Source organism: Oncorhynchus kisutch, unplaced genomic scaffold (assembly GCF_002021735.2).
Source record: "Oncorhynchus kisutch isolate 150728-3 unplaced genomic scaffold, Okis_V2 Okis09a-Okis19a_hom, whole genome shotgun sequence".
Taxonomy (NCBI): domain Eukaryota; kingdom Metazoa; phylum Chordata; class Actinopteri; order Salmoniformes; family Salmonidae; genus Oncorhynchus; species Oncorhynchus kisutch.
In genome coordinates, this window is record NW_022261985.1 from 18,271,709 (window position 1) to 18,297,895 (window position 26,187).

The 26,187-nt window shown below is 46.2% G+C and overlaps 2 protein-coding genes across 3 annotated transcripts in view; one reads left to right on the forward strand and one right to left on the reverse strand.

The window, feature by feature from the left end:
• The window catches only part of LOC109887153 (uncharacterized), a 19,641-nt gene extending 14,623 nt beyond the window's left edge, over positions 1-5,018 (reverse strand). Inside the window, exon 1 of one of the 2 annotated variants that reach the window (XM_031815271.1) lies at positions 4,893-5,018. The gene's annotated coding sequence lies outside the window, so the exon portion shown is untranslated. The remainder of the gene's footprint in view (positions 1-4,892) is intronic. The other variant, XM_031815275.1, reaches the window with a different exon arrangement.
• Positions 4,137-26,187, forward strand: part of LOC109886700 (heat shock 70 kDa protein 14) — a 22,499-nt gene continuing 448 nt past the window's right edge. Inside the window, exons 1-12 of the mRNA XM_031815269.1 lie at positions 4,137-4,265; positions 4,550-4,630; positions 6,845-6,927; positions 8,699-8,747; positions 8,880-8,982; positions 9,210-9,405; positions 10,752-10,913; positions 12,465-12,620; positions 12,949-13,051; positions 25,397-25,609; positions 25,685-25,846; positions 25,963-26,030. Of these exons, the coding sequence (XP_031671129.1) occupies positions 4,209-4,265; positions 4,550-4,630; positions 6,845-6,927; positions 8,699-8,747; positions 8,880-8,982; positions 9,210-9,405; positions 10,752-10,913; positions 12,465-12,620; positions 12,949-13,051; positions 25,397-25,609; positions 25,685-25,846; positions 25,963-26,030 (1,433 nt within the window). The 5' untranslated portion in view covers positions 4,137-4,208. The remainder of the gene's footprint in view (positions 4,266-4,549; positions 4,631-6,844; positions 6,928-8,698; positions 8,748-8,879; positions 8,983-9,209; positions 9,406-10,751; positions 10,914-12,464; positions 12,621-12,948; positions 13,052-25,396; positions 25,610-25,684; positions 25,847-25,962; positions 26,031-26,187) is intronic.

The following is a 26,187-nucleotide window of genomic DNA, read 5'->3' on the forward strand; positions in this document are numbered from 1 at the left end:
CAGACGAACCATCAAACAGGCAAAGAGTCAATACAGGATTAAGAATGAATCCTACTACACCGGCTCTGACGCTCGTCGGATGTAGCAGGGCTTGAAAACTATTATGGACTACAAAGGGAAACCCAGATGTGATCTGCCCAATGACAGAAGCCTACCAGATGAGCTAAATGCCTTTTATGCTCGCTTCGAGGCAAGCAACACTGAAGCATGCACGAGAGCACCAGCTGTTCTGGATGACTGTGTGATGACGCTATCGGTAGCTGATGTGAACAAAACCTTTAAACAGGTCAGCATTCACAAAGCCGCTGGGCCAGATGGATTACCAGGACGTTTACTCAAAGCATGCACGGACCAACTGGCAAGTGTCTTCACTGACATTTTCAACCTCTCCCTGACAGAGTCTGTAAAACCTACATGTTTCAAGCAGACCACCATAGTCCCTGTGCTCAAGGAAGCGAATGCAACCTGCCTAAATGATTTCCGCCCCGTTGCACTCACGACGGTAGCCATGAAGTGCTTTGAAAGGCTGGTCATGGCTCACATCAACAGCATCCTCCCAGACACCCTAGACCCACTCCAATTCGCATACCGCTCCAACAGATCCACATATGATGCAATCTCTATTGCACTCCACACTGCCCTTTCCCACCTGGCAAAAAGGAACACCAATGTGAGAATGCTGTTCATTGACTACAGCTCTGAGTTCAACCCCATAGGGCCCACGAAGCTCATCACTAAGCCAAGGAATCAAACAACAACCTCTCCCTTAATGTGAGCAAGACTAAGGAGCTGATCGTGGACTACAGGAAAAGGTGGGCTGAACAGGCCCCCATTAACATCGACAAGGCTGTAGTGAAGCGGGTTGAGAGTTTCAAGTTCCTTGTTGTCCACATCACCAACAAACTATCATGGTCCAAACACACCAAGACAGTCGTGAAGATGACACGACAAAACCTTTTCCACCTCAGGAGACTGAAAGATTTGGCATGGGTCCCCAGATCCTCAAAAGGTCCTACAGCAGCACCATTGAGAGCATCCTGACCGGTTGCATCACCACCTGGTATGGCAATTGCTCGGCATCTGACAGTAAGGCGCTACAGAGGGTAGTGTGATGTACTGGGCCATTCGCTGTGGCCAAGCTTTCTGCCATCCAGGACCTATATAATAGGCGGTGTCAGAGGAAAGCCCATACAATTGTTAGAGACTCCAGACTCCAAGTTATAGACTGTTTTCTCTGCTTCCGCACGGCAAGTGGTACCGAAGTGCCAAGTCTAGGACAAAAAGGCTCCTCAACAGCTTCTACCCCCAAGCCATAAGACTCTTGAACAATTAATAAAATCGCCACCGGACAATTTACATTGACCTCCCCCCGCCCCGTACATTGCTGCTACTCGCTGTTTATTATCTATAAATAGTCTCTTCACACCCACCTACATGTACAAATTACCTCCACTAACCTGTATCCCCACACACTGACTCAGTACCGGTGCCCCCTGTATATAGCCTCCACACTGAATCGGTACCATTGCTCCCTGTATATAACCTCATTAGGTGCCCCCTGTATATAACCTCATTAGCTGCCCCCTGTATATAACCTCATTGGTGTCCCCTGTATATAACCTCATCAGGTGCCCCCTGTATATAACTTCATCAGGTGCCCCCTGTATATAACCTCATCAGGTGCCCCCTGTATATAACCTCATCAGGTGCCCCCTGTATATAACCTCATTAGATGTCCCCCCCACATATATAGCCTCATTAGGAGCCCCCTGTATATAACCTCATCAGGTGCACCCTGTATATAACCTCGTTAGGAGCCCCCTGTATGTAACCTCATTAGGAGCCCCCTGTATATAACCTCATTAGTAGCCCCCTGTATATAACCTCATTAGGAGCCCCCTGTATATAACCTCATCAGGTGCCCCCCCCCCTGTATATAACCTCATTAGGTGCCCCCCCCTGTATATAACCTCATTAGGTGCCCCCCCCTGTATATAACCTCATTAGGAGCCCCCTGTATATAACCTCATTAGGAGCCCCCTGTATATAACCTCATTAGGAGCCCCCTGTATATAACCTCATTAGGAGCCCCCTGTATATAACCTCATTAGGAGCCCCCTGTATATAGCCTCATCAGGTGCCCCCTGTATATAACCTCATCAGGTGCCCCCTGTATATAACCTCATCAGGTGCCCCCTGTATATAACCTCATTAGGAGCCCCCTGTATATAACCTCATTAGTAGCACCCTGTATATAACCTCATTAGGAGCCCCCTGTATATAACCTCATTAGGTGCCCCCCCCCTGTATATAACCTCATTAGGTGCCCCCCCTGTATATAACCTCATTAGGTGCCCCCCCTGTATATAACCTCATTAGGTTCCCCCCCTGTATATAACCTCATTAGGTGCCCCCCCTGTATATAACCTCATTAGCGGCCCCCTGTATATAACCTCATCAGGTGCCCCCCCCCCTGTATATAACCTCATTAGGTGCCCCCCCCCTGTATATAACCTCATTAGGTGCCCCCCCCCTGTATATAACCTCATTAGGTGCCCCCTGTATATAACCTCATTAGGAGCCCCCTGTATATAACCTCATTAGGAGCCCCTGTATATAACCTCATTAGGAGCCCCCTGTATATAACCTCATTAGGTGTCCCCTGTATATAGCCTCATCAGGTGCCCCCTGTATATAACCTCATCAGGTGCCCCCTGTATATAACCTCATCAGGTGCCCCCTGTATATAACCTCATTAGGAGCCCCCTGTATATAACCTCATTAGTAGCACCCTGTATATAACCTCATTAGGAGCCCCCTGTATATAACCTCATTAGGTGCCCCCCCTGTATATAACCTCATTAGGTGCCCCCCCTGTATATAACCTCATTAGGTGCCCCCCCTGTATATAACCTCATTAGGTGCCCCCTGTATATAACCTCATCAGGTGCCCCCTGTATATAACCTCATCAGGTGTCCCCTGTATATAACCTCATCAGGTGTCCCCTGTATATAACCTCATCAGGTGCCCCCTGTATATAACCTCATCAGGTTCCCCCCCTGTATATAACCTCATCAGGTGCCCCCTGTATATAACCTCATTAGGTGCCCCCTGTATATAACCTCATTAGGAGCCCCCTGTGTATAACCTCATCAGGTGCCCCCTGTATATAACCTCATTAGGTCCCCCCCCCCCACGTATATAGCCTCATTAGGAGCCCCCTGTATTTAACGTCATTAGTAGCCCCCTGTATATAACCTCATTAATAGCCCCCTGTATAACCTCATTAGGAGCCCCCTGTATATAACCTCATTAGGTGCCCCTTGTATATAACCTCATTAGGAGCCCCCTGTATATAATATAGAGGATCTCTACTACACAACAGAACCAACTGAATGTCTAACTAGAGGATCTCTACTACACAACAGAACCAACTGAATGTCTAACTAGAGGATCTCTACTACACAACAGAACCAACTGAATGTCTAACTAGAGGAGCTCTACTACACAACAGAACCAACTGAATGTCTAACTAGAGGATCTCTACTACACAACAGAACCAACTGAATGTCTAACTAGAGGATCTCTACTACACAACAGAACCAACTGAATGTCTAACTAGAGGATCTCTACTACACAACAGAACCAACTGAATGTCTAACTAGAGGATCTCTACTACACAACAGAACCAACTGAATGTCTAACTAGAGGATCTCTACTACACAACAGAACCAACTGAATGTCTAACTAGAGGATCTCTACTACACAACAGAACCAACTGAATGTCTAACTAGAGGAGCTCTACTACACAACAGAACCAACTGAATGTCTAACTAGAGGATCTCTACTACACAACAGAACCAACTGAATGTCTAACTATAACTAACTATAGAGGAGCTCTACTACACAAGACTCCTATATGTTTATTTTGAATCCCAGCCCCAATCCCTCCAGGAGGCCGCCATTGTAAAGAAGAATACGTTCTTAACTGACTTGCCGAGTTAAATAAAATAAAAAACAGCAGCAACTCTCCGGTTCCTGCAGCAAACTACTACAGCTGACGTCAGACCTCTTCTGATTGGTTTCAGTAAACATCTCCGATTGGCTGAATATTGAGTCAGTTCCTGCAACGTTTTACTCTGATTGGTTTAAAGTCAAATGAACTTTAACCTTCGTGGTTCAGCTTCGCAGTGATTTTTCAACAAGCATGGCGGCTATAGGAGTACATTTCGGCTACACATGTGCCTGTGTAGCTATTTTTAAGGTATTGTTGCTGCCTGTAGTAACGTTTTTGGTGGTGGGACTAGTCTCAGTTTTCAGTTATGAAGCGATATATTTAGGAGGTCCGGAAAGATCCGGTTAAACATGTTTGACAATGAGTTAGTTACCGGTAACGCTAGACAATGTTAGCATGGAGTGAATGAGTTGGCTACCGGTGTTAGCCATCTAGTAAACTAACGCTAAAATAACTTGCTTGGCTTTAGAAATGATTGTTGTTATCAGTCAAGCCAGGGTGGGAGGATTTTGACAGTATTGTGTTTTGTTCAGGATGGCCGAGCGGAGGTGGTCGCCAATGACGCCGGAGACCGAGTCACTCCTGCCGTGGTGGCTTACCGAGACACAGAACAGGTATCACACAACTAGTTCTAACATACCGTTTTAGTTACCTCAACTATTACATCTGCTAAATATTTGTATGGGACCAATACAATTTGGTCGGGATAACAAAAACATTCGCGGAGGCGGTTTTGTCAGAGTCATCGAAGGAATCAGTCTTCTGTAGGTTGTTGTTGCTCTGGTCTGAACATTAACATGCTGTAATGGTTTTGTAAGTACAAGGACCTTGTCTTTCATATCAGCGATAAATAATCCAGATTAAGTTAATACACACCTTGATAAGGTTAGTGCTCCCACACGGACATATCTCCATGTTAGTGCGTGTTTCCAGAAAACAGATGGAAGACTACAGACCTGTGCTAATTAACTATCGAGCATGCGCAGAACACCTGTGAAATCCCTCAAGTCTTTCGCCAGGGTGCAGGTTTCAGGTGTTCCTAGCGAAGACGATAGTCACTGAACGCTGTTCCCGCTTCAAAGGGCCAATGCAGCCGTTTTCAGCTCTAATATCAAATCATTTCTGGGTAACAATTAAGTACCTTACTGTGATTGTTTTAAATTAAAATGGTTCATGCATGGCTTGACGTTCACCATTTTAAGACTGGTGTTTTACTTGTCCGAAAGCTCAAATCACTTATCTAACATGACATTATCTAACATAATTGGCCAAATAGGTAACTGAAATTGCATTATATAATGCAAGAAACCACTTTACAAATGAATTTTATTATTATTACCATACAAACATGTATTCTACCTTACGTCTTCAAGCCTGTTTTAGAAATAGGACAATGCCCCTTTTAAGACAAAAGTAGCTCTTTACCAGACTAGCTTTTCAAAAATATAAATGCAACAATTTCAAAGATTTTACTGAGTTACAGTTCATATAAGGAAATAAATTCATTAGGCCCCAATCTATGTATTTCACATAACTGGGAATACAGATATGCATCTGTTAAGTTACCTTGTTTTTAAAAAGGTAATGGGGGTGGATCTACACCCCAGGAAGCACAAGGTCTTTTTTTGGGGAGTCCTTTCCAAACACCTCTTTTGGTGATGTTTTACAGGTGGTAGGCTTGCCAAAAATGTGATTTTATGAATGCACATCTGTGGTAACACTATTGGCTACACCTCAGTAAGCATGGACAGGTATTGATGTCTTTTTTTTTGTGTAGTCTGGACCTGCCTTAAGTTCCACAGACATTGGTTTTTGGTCCAGTCTGGACAAAATCTGAACCAATCATAATGTCTGTTTGGTTGAGATTTGGTGCGGTGTGGTCCGGTCTTGATTTCAACCTCCACGGATGTTGATTTTTGGTCTGGACCAAATTTGAACCAATCACTGATGTCTTTGTTTGGTTCAGATTTTGTCCAGTATGGACCAGCATTGATTTGGCCAAAACATAGATGTCTATAAATGACATGTTTTCAACTTTCATTCAAAACCAAAAATGAGCTGTTTTTCCCCCCCGATGTAGAAACATTTTTCAACGACCTAGAAAATGCATTTTAAAGGTACGGAAAATGTCTTTTCACCTTTTAATTCGGAGCCTTAATTGAATCTAACTTCAACGTCTGGAAAATACTTATTTTACACATCTTTTCAATGTAATTCTGCTTACTGGGCTTATTCTAGTTTTGCTGGGAGTACGTTTTTGAGTCTCGCCTTGGTCGGCAATTGTTTGTCCGTAGCTTATGCCTACCCATACCCTAACGCCACTGTGGGGCACTGTTCACAATGTTGACATCAGCAAACCGCGACCAGTTCTCAACTCTCAGACTGCGAGGGATGGAAAAACCACTTGTGCCTGTTTCATGAGCTGAACTAAGATGCCAGAAATGTTCCATTCACACATTATCTCAAATGTTGTGCACAAATGATGTTTACATCCCTGTTAGTGAGCTTTTTTCAGTCTGTAATAAAACCTCTTTGTGGGGGAAAACTCGTTCTGATTGGCTGGGCCTGGCTCCCCAGTGGTTGACTAATTTCCTTGTATGAACCATATCTCGGTAAAATTGTTGCATGTTACATTTTATATTTTTAAGTATAATTAATATTATTTACCTCAAACAATAGAGAAACCTGTTATTACTGTGGTGTACAGAGCATGTAGGATCATCTGTCATGATGTCCTCCCTCTGTCATCTCACACTGTAACCCTCCCTGTTCAATCCGTCTGTCCTATCCTCCATCTGCCTCCCTCTCATCGCTCGCTCTCTCTGCAGATAGTAGGGATTGCGGCTAAGCAGGGTCGTGTCCGAAACGCAGCCAACACTGTGGTTAAAGTCAAACAGGTGCTGGGGAGGAGGTGAGTGTCTGTATTACAGTTGAAGTCGAAGTTTACAAACACTTAGGTTGGAGTCATTAAAACTAGTTTTTCAACCACTCCACAATTTTCTTGTTAACAAACTATAGTTTTGGCAAATCGGTTAGGACATCTACTTACATCTACTCATTTTTCCAACACATTTTACAGACAGATTATTTCACTTGTAATTCACTGTATCACAATTCCAGTGGGTCAGAAGTTTACATTCACTAAGTTGACTGTGCCTTTAAACAGCTTGGAAAATTCCAGAAAATTATGTCATGGCTTTATAGACGCTTCTGATAGGCTAATTGACATCATTTGAGTCAATTGGAGGTGTACCTGTGGATGTATTTCAAGGCTGACCTTCATACTCTGTGCCTCTTTGCTTGACATCATGGGAAAATCAAAATAAATCAGCCAAGACCTCAGAAAAAAAAATGTAGACCTCCACAAGTCTGGTTCATCCTTGGGAGCAATTTCCAAACGCCTGAAGGTACCACGTTCATCTGTACAAACAATAGTATGCAAGTATAAACACCATGGGACCACACAGCTGTCATACCGCTCAGGAGGGAGACTCGTTCTGTCTCCTAGAGATGAACGTACTTTACTGCGAAACGTGTAAATCAATCCCAGAACAACAGGAAAGGACCTTGTGAAGATGCTGGAGGTACAAAAGTATCTATATCCACAGTAAAACAAGTCCTATATTGACATAACCTGAAAGGCCTCTCAGCAAGGAAGAAGCCACTGCTCCAATACCGGCATATAAAAGCCAGACTACGGTTTGCAACGGCACATGGAGACAAAGATCATACTTTTTGGAGAAATGTCCTCTGGTCTGATGAAACAAAAATAAAACCGTTTGGCCATAATGACCATCGTTATGTTTGGAGGAGAAAGGGGGAGGCTTGCAAGCCGAAGAACACCATCCCGAACGTGAAGCACGGGGGTGGCAGCATCATCTTGTGGGGGTGCTTTGCTGTAGATGGGACTGGTGCACTTCACAAAATAGGTATCATGAGGTAGTAAAATTATGTGGATATTGAAGCAACATCTCAAGACGTCAGTCAGGAAGTTAAAACTTGGTCGCAAATGGACAATGACTCCAAGCACACTTCCAAAGTTGTGGCAAATGGCTTAAGGGCAACAAAGTCACGGTATTAGAGTGGCCATCACAAAGCCCTGACCTCAATCCTAAGGAAAATTTGTGGGCAGAACTGGAAAAAGCGTGTGTGAGCAAGGAGGCCTACAAACCTGACTTAGTTACACCAGCTCTGTCAGGAGGAATGGGCCAAAATTCACCCAACTTATTGTGGGAAGCTTATGGAAGTCTACCTGAACGTTTGACCCAAGTTAAACAATTTGAAAGGGCAATGCTGCCAAATACTAATTGAGTGTGCTGAATGTGCTGAAATTAAAGCTGAAATAAATCATTCTCTCTACTATTATTCTGACATTTCACATTCTTAAAATAAAGTGGTGATCCTAACTGACCTAAGACAGGGAGTTTTTATTTGGATTTAATGTCAGGAATAGTGAAACTGAGTTTAAATGTATTTGGCTAAAGTGTATGTTAGCTTCTGACTTCAACTGTATGTTCCCAATGTTCTAGAGAATGAACTCACCTCACGCTGTTGGGTTAGGGAGAATGAACTCAACTCACCTTGTTGGGTTAGGGAGAATGAACTCAACTCACCTTGTTGGGTTAGGGAGAATGAACTCACCTTGTTGCTTCTTCCCCTTTTTCCTCTCCTCCTGTCGGCAGTTTTGAGGATCCTGAGGTGCAGACGCATAAAGCTGAGAGTAAATGTCCTGTGAGTTTTCAACCCTCTACCCCCTATTAGACTCTCTGTGATTAACCCGGTATACCCGTCTCTATTAGACTACCTAACACTACGTTATGAGTGATATTGTGTAATAGAGAAGCTGATGATGATGTGTTTCAGGTTGTCAACAAGGGAGAGAAGCCAGTGTATGAGATGACTGGAGAGATGACCAGACATGTGGCTCCCCAAGATGTTGCCAAGCTGATCCTACACAAGATGAAAGGTTAGAACACACTGTCCCGATTTCCCCCCCTGACGCTATGCACTAGTGGAGATCCCAGATGATTGAATGGGCCTAGGCAATATGGTAGCCTATCAGGGAGCAACTTAAAACTATTGTCAAACTACTTCCACATGTGAAAACATGTCAGCTCTGCAGCGGGGTGGGGGTGTAGTACTACAGGTCCACTTGGAACTGGGCCACCCTCCCATCTATTGTTGTTTCCATAGAGACGGCTCAATCGGCCTTGGGCGCTGATGTCACAGAGGCTGTCATCACTGTCCCCTTTGAGTTCGCACATGCTCAGAAGGCGGCGTTGAGGGCGGCTGCGGAGGCGGCAGGGTTCCGTGTGTTGAGGCTGATCCACGAGCCAGCTGCTGCTCTACTGGCCTACGGAATCGGACAGGACTGCCCCTCTGGGAAGAGGTACACACTACTCCTCGTGTATGAACTACAGGTCCACCCATTTATTGGACAACCAAAAAAGGCCGAACTGAACCGACTGAATTAATCGGAAGCTTTTTATATGCTTGTTTGTAATGCCAATTACAACACTACTGAATGAACACTTATTTTAACTTAATACCTCTATTTAAGTCTCATAACTATATGTTCAATTTGGTTTAAATAATGTACAAATGCAGTGTTTGGGGAGAAAGTGCAATATGTGCCATGTAAAAAAGTAAATGTTTAAGTTCCTTGCCCAGAACATGAGAACATATGAAAGCTGGTGGTTCAATATTCCCAGATAAGAAGTTGTAGTTATTATAGGAATTATGACGCGTCGACTATTTCTCTCTCTACCATTTGTATTTCGTATACCTTTTGACTATTGGATGTTCTTATAGGCACTATAGTTTTGCCAGCCTAATCTCGGGAGTTGATAGGCTTTAAGTCATTAACAGCGCTGTGCTTCAAGCATGCTAAGAGCTGCTGGCAAACACAGGAAATTGCTGTTTGAATGAATGCTTATGAGCCTGCTGCTGCCTACCACCGCTCAGTCAGACTGCTCTATCATAGACAATCATAATAAACACACAGAAATATGAGCCTGCTGCTGCCTACCACCGCTCAGACAGACTGCTCTATCAAATCATAGACAATCATAATAAACACACAGAAATATGAGCCTGCTGCTGCCTACCATCGCTCAGTCAGACTGCTCTATCAAATCATAGACAATCATAATAAACACACAGAAATGAGCCTTTGGTCATTAATATGGTAAAATCTGGAAACTATAATTTCGAAAACAAAACGTTTATTCTTTCAGTGAAATACAGAACCGTCCCTAGTTAATATTGCCTGCTAACATGAATTTCTTAACTAAATATGCAGGTTTAAAAAATGTATTGATTTTAAGGAAGGAATTGATGTTTATGGTTCGGTACATTTGTGCAAAGAGCTTTTTTTCGGCAATGCACTTTTGTTAAATCATCACCCGTTTGGTGAAGTTGAAGTAGGCTGTGATTCGATGATCAATGAAAAGGTATTGATTATATGCAACGCAGGACAAGCTGTTTAACCTTGTAATGTCATCAACCATGTGTAGATAACTAGCGGTCATGTTAAGATGGATTTTTATATCAAAAGTTTAATGATATTAATCCGTCAACCTCTAGTGGTGTGTGTGTGTGTAGCCGTGTGTGTGTGTAGCCGTGTGTGTGTGTGTAGCCGTGTGTGTGTGTGTGTGTAGCCGTGTGTGTGTGTGTGTAGCCGTGTGTGTGTGTAGCCGTGTACGGGTGTATAAACTGGTGTGTGTTTGTGTGTAGCCATGTCCTGGTGTATAAACTAGGTGGGACGTCTCTGAGTGTGACGGTGCTGCAGGTGAATGGTGGAATGTTCCGGGTTCTGAACACCCACACAGACCACAGCATCGGAGGAGAGAGCTTCACAAGCGCCCTGGCACAGCACCTGGCTGCAGAGTTCAAACGGTAACACACACACACCTGGTGCAGAGTTCAAGTGGAACTGACAGCATTTTATCAACATGAAATGGTATAACAATCTGTTCATAGAGACCCCAGGATGAATGAGTTTTTATTTTGTACATATTCTGACCAGTGACCACTTGGATGGGGGCACTCCCATTTTCACACTTCCATAGAAGGTAGGGCTGAGGTCCGCGTGCCTCCCATTTTCACACTTTCATAGAAGGTAGGGATGAGGTCCGCGTGCCTTCCAGCTGAAACACTTCCATAGAAGGTAGGGATGAGGTCCGCGTGCCTCCCATTTTCACACTTTCATAGAAGGTAGGGATGAGGTCCGCGTGCCTCCCAGCTGAAACACTTCAATAGGGTTATTATATTATGACCACATTTGGTGACGTTTTGGACTTCGGTGAGGGTTTTCTAGAGGTGAGCCACAGAGTCCTTTGTCGGTGATTGGTCAACAGTAGGGATTCTTCATTAAAGTCTTAGTTGTCATTCAACAACAGATGACTTGTTTTCATTGATTAAAAACTACACAAAACTATTAGTTAGATGTCAAATTGCGCGACTAAGATCTCCTCTGCAAAAATGTCAAGTTAATTAAGGAAGCCTATATTGGCATCTCCTTCATTTTTCAAGTGAAGTTCAGTATGCTAGCACACTCGTTTGGTTCGCTATTTGGCCAGCTGAACTGAAGCATGCTGACGCCCGGCCTGTCGGCTCCCCCCTCCGCCCGGCCTGTCGGCTCCCCCCTCCGCCCGGCCTGTCGGCTCCCCCTCCGCCCGGCCTGTCGGCTCCGCCCGGCCTGTCGGCTCCGCCCGGCCTGTCGGCTCCGCCCGGCCTGTCGGCTCCCCCCCTCCGCCCGGCCTGTCGGCTCCCCCCCTCCGCCCGGCCTGTCGGCTCCCCCCCCTCCGCCCGGCCTGTCGGCTCCCCCCCTCCGCCCGGCCTGTCGGCTCCCCCCTCCGCCCGGCCTGTCGGCTCCGCCCCTCCGCCCGGCCTGTCGGCTCCGCCCCTCCGCCCGGCCTGTCGGCTCCCCCCCTCCGCCCGGCCTGTCGGCTCCCCCCCTCCGCCCGGCCTGTCGGCTCCCCCCCTCCGCCCGGCCTGTCGGCTCCCCCCCTACGCCCGGCCTGTCGGCTCCCCCCCCCCTACGCCCGGCCTGTCGGCTCCCCCCCCCCTACGCCCGGCCTGTCGGCTCCCCCCCCCCCCCCTACGCCCGGCCTGTCGGCTCCCCCCCCCCCCCTACGCCCGGCCTGTCGGCTCCCCCCCTACGCCCGGCCTGTCGGCTCCCCCCCTCCGCCCGGCCTGTCGGCTCCCCCCCCCCTACGCCCGGCCTGTCGGCTCCCCCCCTCCGCCCGGCCTGTCGGCTCCCCCCCCCCTACGCCCGGCCTGTCGGCTCCCCCCCTACGCCCGGCCTGTCGGCTCCCCCCCTACGCCACAGTCTTGTAGTGGATGCGAGCTTCAACTGGAAGCCAGCGGGGTGACATGGGAGAACGTATTCCCCTACATCTGATCCCCTGGTTTTAAAGGTGTCTCTGTCTGTCTGCCTGTCTGTAGGTCGTTTAAACAGGATGTTAGTAGTAACGCGCGGGCCATGTTGAAGCTGATGAACGGAGCAGACATGGCCAAACATTCTCTCTCCACGCTGGGTTCTGCTAATTGCTTCGTTGACTCGCTACACGACGGCATGGACTTCGACTGCAACATCTCCAGGTGACTACATTACCCACAAACCCCTGCTCTCTTACCCACCACAATGTGTATTTTTATGTATTTAACTAGCCAAGTCGGTTAAGAACAAATTCTTATTTCCAATGACTGCCTAACCCGAATAACTCTGGGCCAATTATGCGCCGCCTTATGGGACTTCCGATCACGGCCGGTTGTGAGACAGCCCTGAATGGAACCCGGGTCTGTAATGATGCCTCTAGGTACTAGAGGATGCAGGGCCTTAGACCGCTGCGCAATCCCTCACAATCCCCCTCTTCATACAATGCCACAGGAAAGTCACGCTGTGTGTTTTTTTTTTTTTTCTTCTCAGGGCCCGTTTTGAGCTGCTGTGTTCTTCCCTGTTCAACAAGAGTGTCCAACCAATCAGAAGCCTGCTGGAGACGACTGGGCTCTCTACTAGCGACATCAACAAGGTAACCCTGACCTACCTAACATGGGTTTGGAAGTTGCCATGTCTCAGTGCTCTGTAAATACTGGACATATAGTTACATATTTTTTTATAAATAGTAAAAAGTATGTATTTTTTGACTCCTGTTCTCTCTAAACCTGAGAGGTCACCTTCCGACTAGATTACTGCAATGGTCTTGGTGGGCTCCCCTCAAAAAGCATCCACAGGCTGCAGCTTGTGCAGAACAGCGTTGCCAGAGTCCTTACAGGAACCCAGAAATTAATCAATGAAATGTATTTATAAAGCCCTCCTTACATCAGCTGATGTCACAAAGTGCTGTACAGAAACCCAGCCTAAAACCCAAACACCAAGCAATGCAGGTGTAGAAGCACGGTGGCTAGGAAAAACTCCCTGGAAAGGCTGGAACCGAGGAAGAAACCTAGAGAGGAACCAGGCTATGTGGGGTGGCCAGTCCTCTTCTGGCTGTGCTGGGTGGAGATTATACACCTAGAGAGGAACCAGGCTATGAGGGGTGGCCAGTCCTCTTCTGGCTGTGCCGGGTAGAGAGGAACCAGGCTATGAGGGGTGGCCAGTCCTCTTCTGGCTGTGCCGGGTAGAGATTATAACAGAACATGGCCAAGATGTTCAGCATGGTCAAATATTAATAATCACAGTGGTTGTAGAGGGTGCAACAGGTCAGCACCTCAGGAGTAAATGTCAGTTGGCTTTTCATAGCCGATCATTAAGAGTATCTCTTCCGCTCCTGCTGTCTCTAGAGAGTTGAAAACAGCAGGTCTGGGACAGGTAGCACGTCTGGTGAACAGGTCAGGGTTCCATAGCCGCAGGCAGAACAGTTGCAACTGGAGAGGCAGCACGGCCAGGTGGACTGGGGACAGCAAGGAGTCATCATGCCAGGTAGTCCTGAGGCATGATCTCTCAGGTCCCCTGAGAGAGAGAAGGAAAGAGAGAAGGCAGACCATTCCATAAAAATGGAGCTCAAAAGGAGAAAGCCCTGCCTCCAACTGTTTGCTAAGCAATTCTAGGGACAATTTGGAGGCCTGCGTCTTGTGACCGTAGCGTAGGTATGTACGGCAGGACCAGATCGGAAAGATAGGTAGGAGCAAGTAAAACCTTGAAATCAGCCCTTGCCTTAACAGGAAGCCAGTGTAGAGAGGCTAGCACTGGAGTAATATGATCAATATGTTTGGTTCTAGTCAGGATTCTAGCAGCCGTATTTAGCACTAACTGAAGTTTATTTAGTGCTTTATCCGGGTAGCCGGAAAGTAGAGCAGTGCAGTAGTCTAACCTAGAAGTGACAAAAGCATGGATACATTTTTCTGCATCATTTTTTGACAGAAAGTTTGTGATTTTTGCAATGTTACGTAGATGGAAAAAAGCTGTCCTTGAAACAGTCTTGATATGTTGAGGTCCTTCAGTTTTATTTGAGACGACTGAACAACCATCAGGATGAATTGTCAGATCCAACAGAAGATCTCTTTGGTTCTTGGGACCTAGAACAAGCATCTCTGTTTTGTCCGAGTTTAAAAGTAGAACATTTGCAGCCATCCACTTCCTTATGTCTGAAACGCAGGTTTCCAGGGAGGGCAATTTTGGGGCTTCACCATGTTTCATTGAAATGTTCAGCGGTGTGTCATCCGCATAGCAGTGAAAGTTAACATTAGGTTTCTGAATGACATCACCAAGAGGTAAAATATATAATGAAAACAATAGTGGTCCTAAAACAAAGCCTTGAGGAACACTGAAATGTACAGTTGATTTGTCAGAGGACAAACCACCCACAGACAAACGTATATATGTCAGACAGATAAGATTTAAACCAGGCCAGAACTTGTCCGTGTAAACCAATTTGGGTTTCCAATCTCTCCAAGAATGTGGTGATCGATGGTATCAAAAGCAGCACTAAGGTCTAGGAGCACGAGGACAAATGCAGAGTCTCAGTCTGACGCCATTAAAAGGTCATTTACCACCTTCACAAGTACAGTCTCAGTGCTATGGGGTCTGAAACCAGACTGAAGAGTTTTGTATACATTGTCTTCAGGAGGGCAGTGAATTGCTTCGCAACAGCTTTTTCAATTTGTTTTTGAGAGGAATAGGAGATTCGATATAGGCCGATAGTTTAAAAAAATATTTTCTGGGTCAAGGTTTGGCTTTATTACTGCCACTTTTAGTGAGTTTGGTACACATCCTGTGGATAAAGAGACATTTATTATGTTCAACATAGGAGGGCCAAGCACAGGAAGCAGCTCTTTCAGTAGTTTAGTTGGAATAGGGTCCAGTATGCAGCTTGAAGGTTTAGAGGCCATGATTATTTTCATCATTGTGTCAAGAGATATACTATTAAAAAACGTGAGTCTCTCTTGATCCTAGGTCCTGGCAGAGTTGGGCAGACTCAGGACAACTGAGCTTTGGAGGAATACGCAGATTTAAAGAGGTGTCTGTAATTTGCTCTCTAATGATCATGATCTTTTCCTTAAAGAAGTTGATGAATTTATCACTGCTGAAGTGAAAGCCATCCTCACTTGGGGAATGCTGCTTTTTAGTTAGCTTTGCGACAATATCAAAAATAAATTTCGGAATGTTCTTATTTTCCTCAATTAAGTTGGAAAAATAGGATGATCGAGCAGCAGTAAGGGCTCTTCGGTACTGCACGGTACTGTCTTTCCAAGCTAGTCGGAAGACTTCCAGTTTGGTGTAGCAGCATTAAGGGCTCTTCGGTACTGCACGGTACTGTCTTTCCAAGCTAGTCGGAAGACTTCCAGTTTGGTGTGGCGCCATTTCCGTTCCAATTTTCTGGAAGCTTGCTTCAGAGCTCGGGTATTTTCCGTGTACCAGGGAGCTAGTTTCTCTGACAAATGTTTTTTGTTTTTAGGGGTGCGACTGCATCTAGGGTATTGCGCAAGGTTAAATTGAGTTCCTCAGTTAGGTGGTTAACTGATTTTTGTCCTCTGACGTCCTTGGGTAGGCAGAGGGAATCTGTGTTGTCTGAGAATTTATAGCACGACTTTTGATGCTCCTTGGTTGGGGTCTGAGCAGATTATTTGTTGCGATTGCAAACGTAATAAAATGGTGGTCCGATAGTCCAGGATTATGAGGAAAAACATTAAGATCCACAACATTTATTCCATGGGACAAAACTAGGTCCAGAGTGTGACAGTGAGTAGGTCCAGAGACATGTTGGACAAAACCCACTGAGTCGATGATGGCTCCGAAAGCCTTTTGGAGTGGGTCTGTGGACTTTTCCATGTGAATATTAAAATCACCAAAAATTAGAATATTATCTGCTATGACTACAAGGTCCGATAGGAATTCAGGGAACTCAGTGAGGAATGCTGTATATGGCCCAGGAGGCCTGTAAACAGTAGCTATAAAAAGTGATTGAGTAGGCTGCATAGATTTCATGACTAGAAGCTCAAAAGACGAAAACATATTTTTTGGGTAAATTGAAATTTGCTATCGTAAATGTTAGAAACACCTCCGCCTTTGCGGGATGCACGGGGGATATGGTCACTAGTGTAACCAGGAGGTGAGGCATCATTTAACACAGTAAATTCATCAGGCTTAAGCCATGTTTCAGGCAGGCCAATCACATCAAGATTATGATCAGTGATTAGTTCATTGACTATAACTGCCTTGGAAGTGAGGGATCTAACATTAAGTAGCCCTATTTTGAGATGTGAGGTATCACGATCTCTTTCAATAATGGCAGGAATGGAGGAGGTCTTTATTCTAGTGAGATTGCTGAGGCGAACACTGCCATGTTTAGTTTTGCCCAACCTAGGTCGAGGCACAGGCACTGTCTCAATGGGGATAGCTGAGCTGACTACACTGACTGTGCTAGTGGCAGACTCCACTAAGCTGGCAGGCTGGCTCTCATTGTGGCGCTAGGGGAGTTAGAGCCCTGTCTATGCACCACCCTCAACCGCAAGGCTCTCCAGAGGGTAGTGCAGTCTGCACAATGCAAGTTCTCATTTACAACTGTGACCTGGCCAAGATAAAGCAAAGCAGGAGACTTCTTTCTCCCTCACGAACCTTCAGCACCAGCTGTCAGAGCAGATCACTGCACCTGTACATAGCCCATCTGTAAACAGCCCATCCAACTTCCTCATCCCCATACTGTATTTATTTATTTATCTTGCACCCCAGTATCTCTACTTGCACATTCATCTTCTGCACATCTATCACTCCAGTGTTTAATTGATAAATTGTAATTACTTTACCACTATGGCCTATTTAAATAAAGGTGTAATTAATAAAATAAACAATCTGAAATGGTCCACCCACACAGACCGTCTGGTGAAGAAGGCAGCACCTCTTCAACCTCAGGAGGCTGAAGAAATGTGGCTTGTCACCCAAAACCCTGACACACTTTTACAGATGCACAATTGAGAGCATCATGTCGGGTTGTATCACAGCCTGGTACAGCCACTGCACCACCCTCAACTGCAAAGCTCTCCAGAGGGTTGTGAGGTCTGCACAACTCATCACCGTGGGCAAACTACCTGCCCTCCACGATACCTACAGCACCTGATGTCACAGGAAGTCCATAAAGATCATCAAGGACATTAACCACCCGAGCCACTGCCTGTTCACCCCGCTATCATCCAGAAGGCGAGGTCAGCACAGGTGCATCAACTGGGAGACTGAAAAACAGCTTCTATCTCAAGGCCATCAGACTGCTAAACAGCCACCACTAACTCCGAGAGGCTGCTGCCTACATTGATGCCCAATCACTGGCCACTTTAATAAATGGATCACTGGTCACATTAAACATTGCCACTCTAAATAATGGCACTTTAATAATGTCTACATATCTTACATTACTCATGACATTTACATACAGTTGAAGTTTGAAGTTTACATACACATTAGCCAAATACATTTAAACTCAGTTTTTCACAAGTCTTGACCAAGTAAAACTTCCCTATCTTAAGTGAGTTAAGATCACTTTATTTTAAGAATGTGAAATGTCAAAATAATTGTAGAGAATTCTCTTTTCCATCATATTCCCAGTGGGTCAAAGTTTACATTCACTCAATTAGTATTTGGTAGCATTGCCTTTAAATTGTTTAATTTGAGTCAAACGTTTCTGGTAGCCTTCCACAAGCTTCCCACAATAAGTTGGGTGAATTTTGGCCAGAGTCAGGTTTGCAGGTCTCCTTGCTTGCACACACTTTTTCAGTTCTGTCCACAAATTTTCTATAGGATTGAGGTCAGGGCTTTGTGATGGCCACTCCAATACCTTGAATTTGTTGTCGTCCACTGGCTCCAGGTCATCGGATAAGTAAATAAGGCAGGGCTTTACCTAGCAAATACTTTATCTCAGCTCACTGGTCACCATAGCAGCACGCGCTCCAGCAGGTATATTTCACTGGTCACCCCCAAAGCCAATTCCTCCTTTGGCCGCCTTTCCTTCCAGTTCTCTGTTGCCAATGACTGGATCGAATTGCAAAAATCACTAAAGCTGGAGTCTCTCCCCATCAAACTTTAAGCTTCAGCTGTCTTAGCAGCTTACCGATGGCTGTGTACAGTGAATCTGTAAATAGCACATCCGACTACCTCATCCCCGTATTATTACTTACTGGGGTGCAAAAGAGCAAGGGGGTATCTCTACTTGCACATCTATCACTCCACTATTAATGATAAATTGTAATTATTTTCACCTCGAGGGCCTATTTATTGCCTTTCCTCCTTACTACATTTGCACACACTGTATCTAGATGTTTCTATTGTTATTGACTGTATGTTTGTTTATTCCATGTGTTACTCTGTTGTTGTTGTTGTTGTAGCACTGCTTTGTTTTATCTTGGCCAGCTCGCAGAACTTGTTATCAACTGGCCTACCTGGTTAAATAAATACAAATAACAACATGTTCTTAACTGACTAGTTAAATAAAATAAATAACCCCGACATGTGGATTGAGAAATCAAATGGAACCCTGTTTACAAAGAAATACTATATTACAGGGGGACATCCTGAGCCATTAAAAAGAGGACTTCCAAGAGGCCAGTTTTTCAGACTGTGTCGTATATGCCACTCCACAGAGGACTATCTAGAAACAGCAGCGGAGATGGACAATAGGTTTCTAAGAAGAGGCTATTCTCCACAATGTGTGGATGAAGCTCTTAATGTGGCATTGTGGAAAACGGATGAACTGCTCCAAAAATACCCACTAGAGGTAAAGAACACTCTGGAATGTTCACCACCACAGACTCTGAACTATCAAAGTGGGAGATGCTGTCAAACACTGGCATGTTTTATCATGGGACCATATGAGATGCTGTCAAGAAACACTGGCATGTTTTATCATGTGTTCAATGAAGGCCTCCAGTAGCCTGCCTATATGTCGTGTTCAATGAAGGCCTCCAGTAGCCTGCCTATATGTCGTGTTCAATGAAGGCCTCCAGTAGCCTGCCTATATGTCGTGTTCAATGAGGGCCTCCAGTAGCCTATATGTCGTGTTCAATGAAGGCCCCCAGTAGCCTGCCTATATGTCGTGTTCAATGAAGGCCTCCAGTAGCCTATATGTCGTGTTCAAAGAAGGCCTCCAGTAGCCTATATGTCGTGTTCAATGAAGGCCTCCAGTAGCCTGCCTATATGTCGTGTTCAGTGAAGGCCTCCAGTAGCCTGCCTATATGTCATGTTCAATGAAGGCCTCCAGTAGCCTGCCTATATGTGGTGTTCAATGAAGGCCTCCAGTAGCCTATATGTGGTGTTCAATGAAGGCCTCCAGTAGCCTATATGTGGTGTTCAATGAAGGCCTCCAGTAGCCTATATGTGGTGTTCAATGAAGGCCTCCAGTAGCCTATATGTGGTGTTCAATGAAGGCCTCCAGTAGCCTATATGTTGTGTTCAATGAAGGCCTCCAGTAGCCTATATGTCGTGTTCAATGAAGGCCTCCAGTAGCCTATATGTGGTGTTCAATGAAGGCCTCCAGTAGCCTATATGTTGTGTTCAATGAAGGCCTCCAGTAGCCTATATGTTGTGTTCAATGAAGGCCTCCAGTAGCCTATATGTTGTGTTCAATGAAGGCCTCCAGTAGCCTATATGTTGTGTTCAATGAAGGCCTCCAGTAGCCTATATGTTGTGTTCAATGAAGGCCTCCAGTAGCCTATATGTTGTGTTCAATGAAGGCCTACATTGCATGAGACTTAGACTTAATGAGACTTAACGTTTTTAACAACATGAAGGGCTTGACATGATTATTTTTTTACTTGGTCTGGGACACCGCGGGTCTGTAACTTGCACTGTGTTATTACCATACAGAGAATTTGAGAATGTAGGCTACCCCTCTGCCTATTGGCTTATTTACACATTCAAGCCTGTCTCAAACACCGCCCCTTTTTAATGAGATCTTTACCTTGACTGTCTTTTCAGACACTGTCCAGGTCTAATACGCAGTACAGTGAACATTACTATATATAAATGCAACAATTTGACTGAGTTACATTTCATATAAGGAAATAAGTCCACTGATTTCAGTGGTAGAAAAAGTACCCAATTGTCATAGTTGAGTAAAAGTAAAGATACCTTTTTAATAGAAAATGACAAGTAAAATACCAGAGTAAAAGTCAAAGTATTTGGTTTTAAATATACTAAAGTATCAAGTGTAAATTATTTCAAATTCCTTATATTAAGGAGACGGCATGTTTATTTTTTTTATTGATGGCTAGCCAGGGGCACGCTCCAACACTCAGACATCATTACAGATAGATAGCCAGGGACACGCTCCAACACTCAGACATCATTACAGATAGATAGCCAGGGACACGCTCCAACACTCAGACATCATTACAGATAGCCAGGGACACGCTCCAACACTCAGACATCATTATAGATAGCCAGGGACACGCTCCAACACTCAGACATCATTACAGATAGATAGCCAGGGACACGCTCCAACACTCAGACATCATTACAGATAGATAGCCAGGGGCACGCTCCAACACTCAGACATCATTACAGATAGATAGCCAGGGACACGCTCCAACACTCAGACATCATTATAGATAGCCAGGGACACGCTCCAACACTCAGACATCATTACAGATAGCCAGGGGAACGCTCCAACACTCAGACATCATTACAGATAGCCAGGGACACGCTCCAACACTCAGACATCATTACAGATAGCCAGGGACACGCTCCAACACTCAGACATCATTACAGATAGCCAGGGACGCGCTCCAACACTCAGACATCATTATAGATAGCCAGGGGCACGCTCCAACACTCAGACATCATTACAGATAGCCAGGGGAACGCTCCAACACTCAGACATCATTACAGATAGCCAGGGACACGCTCCAACACTCAGACATCATTATAGATAGCCAGGGACACGCTCCAACACTCAGACATCATTACAGATAGCCAGGGACACGCTCCAACACTCAGACATCATTACAGATAGCCAGGGACACGCTCCAACACTCAGACATCATTACAGATAGCCAGGGACACGCTCCAACACTCAGACATCATTACAGATAGCCAGGGGAACGCTCCAACACTCAGACATCATTACAGATAGCCAGGGACACGCTCCAACACTCAGACATCATTACAGATAGCCAGGGACACGCTCCAACACTCAGACATCATTATAGATAGCCAGGGGAACGCTCCAACACTCAGACATCATTACAGATAGCCAGGGACACGCTCCAACACTCAGACATCATTACAGATAGCCAGGGGAACGCTCCAACACTCAGACATCATTACAGATAGCCAGGGACACGCTCCAACACTCAGACATCATTACAGATAGCCAGGGACACGCTCCAACACTCAGACATCATTACAGATAGATAGCCAGGGACACGCTCCAACACTCAGACATCATTACAGATAGCCAGGGGAACGCTCCAACACTCAGACATCATTACAGATAGCCAGGGACACGCTCCAACACTCAGACATCATTACAGATAGCCAGGGACACGCTCCAACACTCAGACATCATTACAGATAGCCAGGGACGCGCTCCAACACTCAGACATCATTATAGATAGCCAGGGGCACGCTCCAACACTCAGACATCATTACAGATAGCCAGGGACACGCTCCAACACTCAGACATCATTACAGATAGCCAGGGACACGCTCCAACACTCAGACATCATTACAGATAGCCAGGGACGCGCTCCAACACTCAGACATCATTATAGATAGCCAGGGACGCGCTCCAACACTCAGACATCATTACAGATAGCCAGGGGAACGCTCCAACACTCAGACATCATTACAGATAGCCAGGGACGCGCTCCAACACTCAGACATCATTACAGATAGCCAGGGGCACGCTCCAACACTCAGACATCATTACAGATAGCCAGGGGAACGCTCCAACACTCAGACATCATAACAGATAGCCAGGGACACGCTCCAACACTCAGACATCATTATAGATAGCCAGGGACACACTCCAACACTCAGACATCATTACAGATAGCCAGGGGAACGCTCCAACACTCAGACATCATTACAGATAGATAGCCAGGGACACGCTCCAACACTCAGACATCATTACAGATAGCCAGGGGAACGCTCCAACACTCAGACATCATTACAGATAGCCAGGGGAACGCTCCAACACTCAGACATCATTATAGATAGCCAGGGACACGCTCCAACACTCAGACATCATTACAGATAGCCAGGGACACGCTCCAACACTCAGACATCATTATAGATAGCCAGGGACACGCTCCAACACTCAGACATCATTACAGATAGCCAGGGACACGCTCCAACACTCAGACATCATTACAGATAGATAGCCAGGGACACGCTCCAACACTCAGACATCATTACAGATAGATAGCCAGGGACACGCTCCAACACTCAGACATCATTACAGATAGATAGACTGGGACACGCTCCAACACTCAGACATCATTACAGATAGCCAGGGACACGCTCCAACACTCAGACATCATTACAGATAGACTGGGACACGCTCCAACACTCAGACATCATTACAGATAGCCAGGGACACGCTCCAACACTCAGACATCATTATAGATAGCCAGGGACACGCTCCAACACTCAGACATCATTACAGATAGCCAGGGGAACGCTCCATCACTCAGACATCATTACAGATAGCCAGGGACACGCTCCAACACTCAGACATCATTACAGATAGCCAGGGACACGCTCCAACACTCAGACATCATTATAGATAGCCAGGGGCACGCTCCAACACTCAGACATCATTATAGCTAGCCAGGGGAACGCTCCATCACTCAGACATCATTACAGATAGCCAGGGACACGCTCCAACACTCAGACATCATTACAGATAGCCAGGGACACGCTCCAACACTCAGACATCATTATAGATAGCCAGGGGCACGCTCCAACACTCAGACATCATTACAGATAGCCAGGGGCACGCTCCAACACTCAGACATCATTACAGATAGCCAGGGACACGCTCCAACACTCAGACATCATTATAGATAGATAGCCAGGGACACGCTCCAACACTCAGACATCATTACAGATAGCCAGGGACACGCTCCAACACTCAGACATCATTACAGATAGATAGCCAGGGACACGCTCCAACACTCAGACATCATTACAGATAGATAGCCAGGGACACGCTCCAACACTCAGACATCATTACAGATAGATAGACTGGGACACGCTCCAACACTCAGACATCATTACAGATAGCCAGGGACACGCTCCAACACTCAGACATCATTATAGATAGACTGGGACACGCTCCAACACTCAGACATCATTACAGATAGCCAGGGACACGCTCCAACACTCAGACATCATTACAGATAGATAGCCAGGGGCACACTCCAACACTCAGACATCATTATAGATAGATAGCCAGGGACACGCTCCAACACTCAGACATCATTACAGATAGATAGCCAGGGACACGCTCCAACACTCAGACATCATTACAGATAGATAGACTGGGACACGCTCCAACACTCAGACATCATTACAGATAGCCAGGGACGCGCTCCAACACTCAGACATCATTATAGATAGCCAGGGACACGCTCCAACACTCAGACATCATTACAGATAGCCAGGGACGCGCTCCATCACTCAGACATCATTACAGATAGCCAGGGACGCGCTCCAACACTCAGACATCATTACAGATAGATAGCCAGGGGCACGCTCCAACACTCAGACATCATTACAGATAGATAGCCAGGGGCACGCTCCAACACTCAGACATCATTACAGATAGATAGACTGGGACACGCTCCATCACTCAGACATCATTACAGATAGATAGCCAGGGACACACTCCAACACTCAGACATCATTACAGATAGATAGCCAGGGACGCGCTCCATCACTCAGACATCATTACAGATAGCCAGGGACGCGCTCCATCACTCAGACATCATTACAGATAGACTGGGACACGCTCCATCACTCAGACATCATTACAGATAGATAGCCAGGGACGCGCTCCATCACTCAGACATCATTACAGATAGATAGCCAGGGACACGCTCCAACACTCAGACATCATTACAGATAGATAGCAAGGGGCACGCTCCAACACTCAGACATCATTACAGATAGATAGACTGGGACACACTCCAACACTGAGACATCATTACAGATAGCCTGGGACACACTCCAACACTCAGACATCTTTACAGATATATAGCTAGGGGAACGCTCCAACACTCAGACATCATTACAGATAGCCAGGGACACGCTCCAACACTCAGACATCATTACAGATAGATAGCAAGGGGCACGCTCCAACACTGAGACATCATTACAGATAGATAGACTGGGACACACTCCAACACTGAGACATCATTACAGATAGCCTGGGACACACTCCAACACTCAGACATCTTTACAGATATATAGCTAGGGGAACGCTCCAACACAGCCTAGGGCATGGAGTAGGGATGACCATATTCTCATATGCCCTCCCAGGCCCACCCTGCATAGAACTCCCCCCTCTCCATTTTAACTGTGTGTTCCAGGTGGTTCTGTGCGGGGGGTTTAACACTGTGTTCCAGGTGGTTCTCTGCAGGGGTTTAACACTGTGTGTTCCAGGTGGTTCTCTGCGGGGGGTTTAACACTGTGTTCCAGGTGGTTCTCTGCGGGGGTTTAACACTATTCCAGGTGGTTCTCTGCGGGGGTTTAACACTATTCCAGGTGGTTCTCTGCAGGGGTTTAACATTGTGTTCCAGGTGGTTCTCTGCGGGGGGTTTAACACTGTGTTCCAGATGGTTCTCTGCAGGGGGTTTAACATTGTGTTCCAGATGGTTCTCTGCGGGGGGTTTAACACTGTGTTCCAGGTGGTTCTCTGCAGGGGGTTTAACATTGTATGTTCCAGGTGGTTCTCTGCGGGGGCTCTGCGAGGATTCCTCGGCTGCAGCAGATGATCAAAGATCTGTTCGCTGACGTGGAGCTGCTCAGCTCCGCCCCTCCTGATGAGGTCATAGCGGTCGGCGCAGCGATGGAAGCGGGCCTTCTAGTCGGGCGGGAGATTGGCTCCTCCCCAGAGTCTGTTACCGTGGAAGCCTGTGTCTCAGACATTCTGCTCAAGGTACACAGGCACACACACACACAGATCAGTGACTAATAGAGTAGCTTCTGATTGGCTAATCTGTGTGATTGACAGGAGGTGGATGAAACAGGGGCTGAGGTGTTCTCTGTGCTCCTCCCCTCGGGCACGCCCCTTCCTGCTCGGCGACATCACATCCTGTCTGGTCCTGGCCGCCTGGCATCCCTCTGTCTGGAGCTTTACCAGAAAACCACAGAGCAGCCAGAGAGACTGGCCAAGGTACGTAAACACACACACAACCCCTCCACCAAAGAACCACCGAGACTGGCCAAGGTACGTAAACACACACACACAACCCCTTCACCAGAGAACCAACAGATCTCTCTTATCTGCAGATTGTTCTGAGAGACCTGGAGACCAAAGAGGACAACCATGACATTGATGCCGTGGTGACCATGAAGAGGTAACACCCAGCAGCAGCTGTGGACTGGACCTTGTATTTGGACCGTTGTGTGTGTTTCAGCTGTTGACTGGACCTTGTATTTGGACCGTTGTGTGTGTGTGTTTCAGCTGTGGACTGGACCTTGTATTTGGACCGTTGTGTGTGTGTGTGTTTCAGC